General features: G+C 60.0%; 1 protein-coding gene across 2 annotated transcripts in view; it reads left to right on the forward strand.

Moving 5' to 3' along the window:
* Positions 1–3,065, forward strand: part of GPR137 (G protein-coupled receptor 137) — a 5,426-nt gene extending 2,361 nt beyond the window's left edge. Inside the window, exons 2-8 of one of the 2 annotated variants that reach the window (XM_027772395.1) lie at positions 150–521; positions 599–648; positions 1,362–1,587; positions 1,711–1,860; positions 1,974–2,102; positions 2,207–2,325; positions 2,610–3,065. In XM_027772395.1, the coding sequence (XP_027628196.1) occupies positions 165–521; positions 599–648; positions 1,362–1,587; positions 1,711–1,860; positions 1,974–2,102; positions 2,207–2,325; positions 2,610–2,769 (1,191 nt within the window). In that variant the 5' untranslated portion in view covers positions 150–164 and the 3' untranslated portion in view covers positions 2,770–3,065. Of the gene's footprint in view, positions 1–3; positions 522–598; positions 649–1,361; positions 1,588–1,710; positions 1,861–1,973; positions 2,103–2,206; positions 2,326–2,609 lie in introns of both variants that reach the window. The other variant, XM_006149830.3, reaches the window with a different exon arrangement.
* Positions 3,066–3,272: the final 207 nt, after the last annotated feature.

Genomic DNA, 3,272 nt, shown 5'->3' on the forward strand with positions numbered 1-3,272 from the left:
AGGGTCTCTCTGTTAAGGAGGAACACCGGGACAGCCATAACTTCCTTCCTCCTGAGCTCCCTGTCCCCGTCTCCGTCTCTATCCCCTACAATCCCGTATTTATTTCCTTGGCCCCAGCCAGCCCCTCCATCTCTGTCTCCGGGATTCAGGCCTCCCTCTCTGACATGGAGAGTAACCTGTCTGGCCTGGTGCCTGCCGCTGGGCTGGTGCCTGCGCTGCCACCTGCCGTGACCCTGGGGCTGACAGCGGCCTACACCACCTTGTACGCCCTGCTCTTCTTCTCCGTCTATGCCCAGCTCTGGCTGGTCCTTCTGTATGGGCACAAGCGTCTCAGCTATCAGACGGTGTTCCTGGCACTCTGTCTGCTCTGGGCCGCCTTGAGAACCACCCTCTTCTCCTTCTACTTCCGAGATACTCCCCGGGCCAACCGCCTGGGGCCCTTGCCCTTTTGGCTTCTCTACTGCTGCCCTGTCTGCCTGCAGTTCTTCACACTGACGCTCATGAACCTCTACTTTGCCCAGGTAACCGTGGTAACGGATGGGAGGGTGAGGGTGGCGATCTGTGGGTCCAAAGGAGTGATGGGCATCTCTGCTCCCAGGTGGTGTTCAAGGCCAAGGCAAAACGTCGGCCAGAGATGAGCCGAGGGTTGTAAGTACTCGGGACACTGTGGGTTCAGCCCCCAAATGGGGCAGGGAGCAGCCCAGTGTAGACCCCTTCCTACCTGGTAGGGCTGAGACCAGGCCCCCCCGGGAATGTTTGTGAAAGAGCTTGGAGAAGCGAAAGCACCTGGTGCAGATGGCTCAGCAGAGGCAGTGTGTGTGAAGGGCCAAAGTAACAGAACCGGTCGTAATTGTGTGGCGAGGGCACCGGGGTTGCCCACCATGGAGGAAGAGCTCGAGGCTCCAGGCCTTAGGGGTGCCAAAGCCAACTTACACTTCTGGGTGACCTTGAAGAGGCAACCCCTCTGCCTTGTATACGTGTCTTACAGTTTATAAAGAGCTTTCACAAACATTCTTTCGTTTTTTTTCTCCATCCCTAAAGAGGCCGATGTTACCCTCGTTTGAGAGAGAAATAAACTGAGGTCCGAGGTAAAGCACCATGTTCAAGGTCATAGCGCTTGCAGGAGGCAGAACCAGGGCTCAAACCTACATTGCTGACTGGTCCTCCTTCCATAGTACCACAGCTGTCAGTCACTTTCTGACCTCTGGGCCTCAGTTTCCCCATCTGTAAGACTGGAGGAGCAGGGTTCAGCCAGTATGACCTGAGTTCTGGTTGACACCGGGTCTCCTGGGGGAGGCAGGGTGGTTGGGGAGTACCAAGGACAGTGGGTGGGCTGGGGCTGACGGTGCTGTGGGCTGCAGGCTGGCCGTCCGAGGGGCCTTCGTGGGGGCCTCGCTGCTCTTTCTGCTGGTGAATGTGCTGTGTGCTGTGCTGTCCCGCCGGCGCCGGGCACAGCCCTGGGCCCTGCTGCTGGTGCGCGTCCTGGTGAGCGACTCCCTCTTCGTCATCTGCGCACTCTCTCTTGCTGCCTGCCTCTGCCTGGTCGCCCGGCGGGCACCCTCTACTAGCATCTACTTGGAGGCCAAGGTAGGGCCACAAGCCCTGATACCCAGGTGTCCTTTGGGATCTTTGGTCAACAGCAGTCTGCAGGGTATAGAGGAAGTTGGGAGTCTCCCTTCCCTGAGGGTCCTCTGTTGTCATCTGTGCCAGGGGACCAGTGTGTGCCAGGCGGCCGCAATGGGTGGCGCCATGGTTCTACTCTATGCCAGCCGGGCCTGCTACAACCTGGCTGCCCTGGCCTTGGCCCCGCGGAGCCGGCTGGACGCCTTTGATTATGACTGGTACAACGTCTCTGACCAGGTGGGCATCCAGCATGTCTGCCACCTCCTTAGCCCGGCCCCCAGCTGGCCTGGGAGCTAGCTCAGTGCCCCTGTGGCACAACTGCAGATTGGCACAAGCCCGTTTTCCCCCAGGCGGACCTGGTGAACGACCTGGGGAACAAAGGCTACCTGGTGTTCGGCCTCATCCTCTTTGTGTGGGAGCTGCTGCCCACCACCCTGCTGGTGGGCTTCTTCAGGGTGCACCGGCCTCCACAGGACCTGGTGAGGCCAGTGGACAGGAGTGAACACTGGGACTCCTGGGCTGGGGACATTTATAGGAGGGGTAGGGAGCAGACGCAAGCATCGATGGCCATCTCCTTCCCCAGAGCACCAGCCGCATCCTCAACGGCCAAGTGTTTGGCTCCCGTTCCTACTTCTTTGACCGAGCTGGGCACTGTGAGGACGAGGGCTGCTCCTGGGAGCACAGCGGAGGCGAGAGCACCAGGTAGGAACTTTGGGCCTATCAGGACCCCTGGGCTCCTGCCTGCCTCCATCGAGCTGGTTCTCTTCCCATCCCCATCCCCACCATGGCCTCGTCTCCCTACCTGTGCTAGGCAAGGTCTTCTCTCGGCTCCTGTTGCTAGGCTCCCACTCCTTATCCTGAGATGCAGTTAGCCCTGGGCCTGCGTGTCTAAGTTCCAGGGCCCTGTTCTGAGCCTCTCTTCCTCTCCAACTCCTGTCCTGGCCCTAGTCACTGTCCTGGGACTGATCCTATTTCTCTGCCTGCAGCATGTCGGGCAGCCTAGGCTCTGGCAGCTGGTACGGCGCCATCGGGCGTGAACCGGGCTGGTGCGGGGGCAGCCAGACGAGGACCACTCCCCTGCTCTTCTCCCAGGTGCCAGGACCAGGCAGCCACCACCACAGTCTCTACTCCACCCCCCAGACGTGATGGTCCTCCACCCCCCCAGAATACCCAGACCCTAGTCCCCCCTCACCCCAGACCCCTGTGCCAAGTTTGTCTGCTGCTTCTTGCCCAGGATCCCAGGGGCAGTGGCCGCCCTCTCCCCTGGCCGGCTCCTTACTGCTCCTGTCATAGTGAGCTTGTGCCACCCCCCTCGGGTAGGGGGCATGGCCCTGGCTGCCAGATGCCCATAGCACCTTGGCATGACCTGCCACCTCTGCTTCCACACTGGAGCCAGCTACCTCTCCTGTGCCTGCCACTCAATAAACAGTGTCTGCCCCACATCCGTTCACCTGTCAGTTGTCTGCTTTGTGTTCCTCTCCCTTTGCCTGTTTGGACTCAGGCTGATTAGAGCCTGGCCTTGCAGCTGGCTGCTGGGCTCAACAGGGGCCACACCCTGAGCTGGTGGTCGGAGAGAGGGAGGGAGGGAGGGGCCTATAGGGTGAAAGGAAAAGGAGGCCACGAAGGCCTTTTTTTTTTTTTTTTTTTAG

This window comes from Tupaia chinensis, unplaced genomic scaffold (genome assembly GCF_000334495.1).
Source record: "Tupaia chinensis unplaced genomic scaffold, TupChi_1.0 Scaffold000273_1, whole genome shotgun sequence".
Taxonomy (NCBI): Eukaryota; Metazoa; Chordata; class Mammalia; order Scandentia; family Tupaiidae; genus Tupaia; species Tupaia belangeri.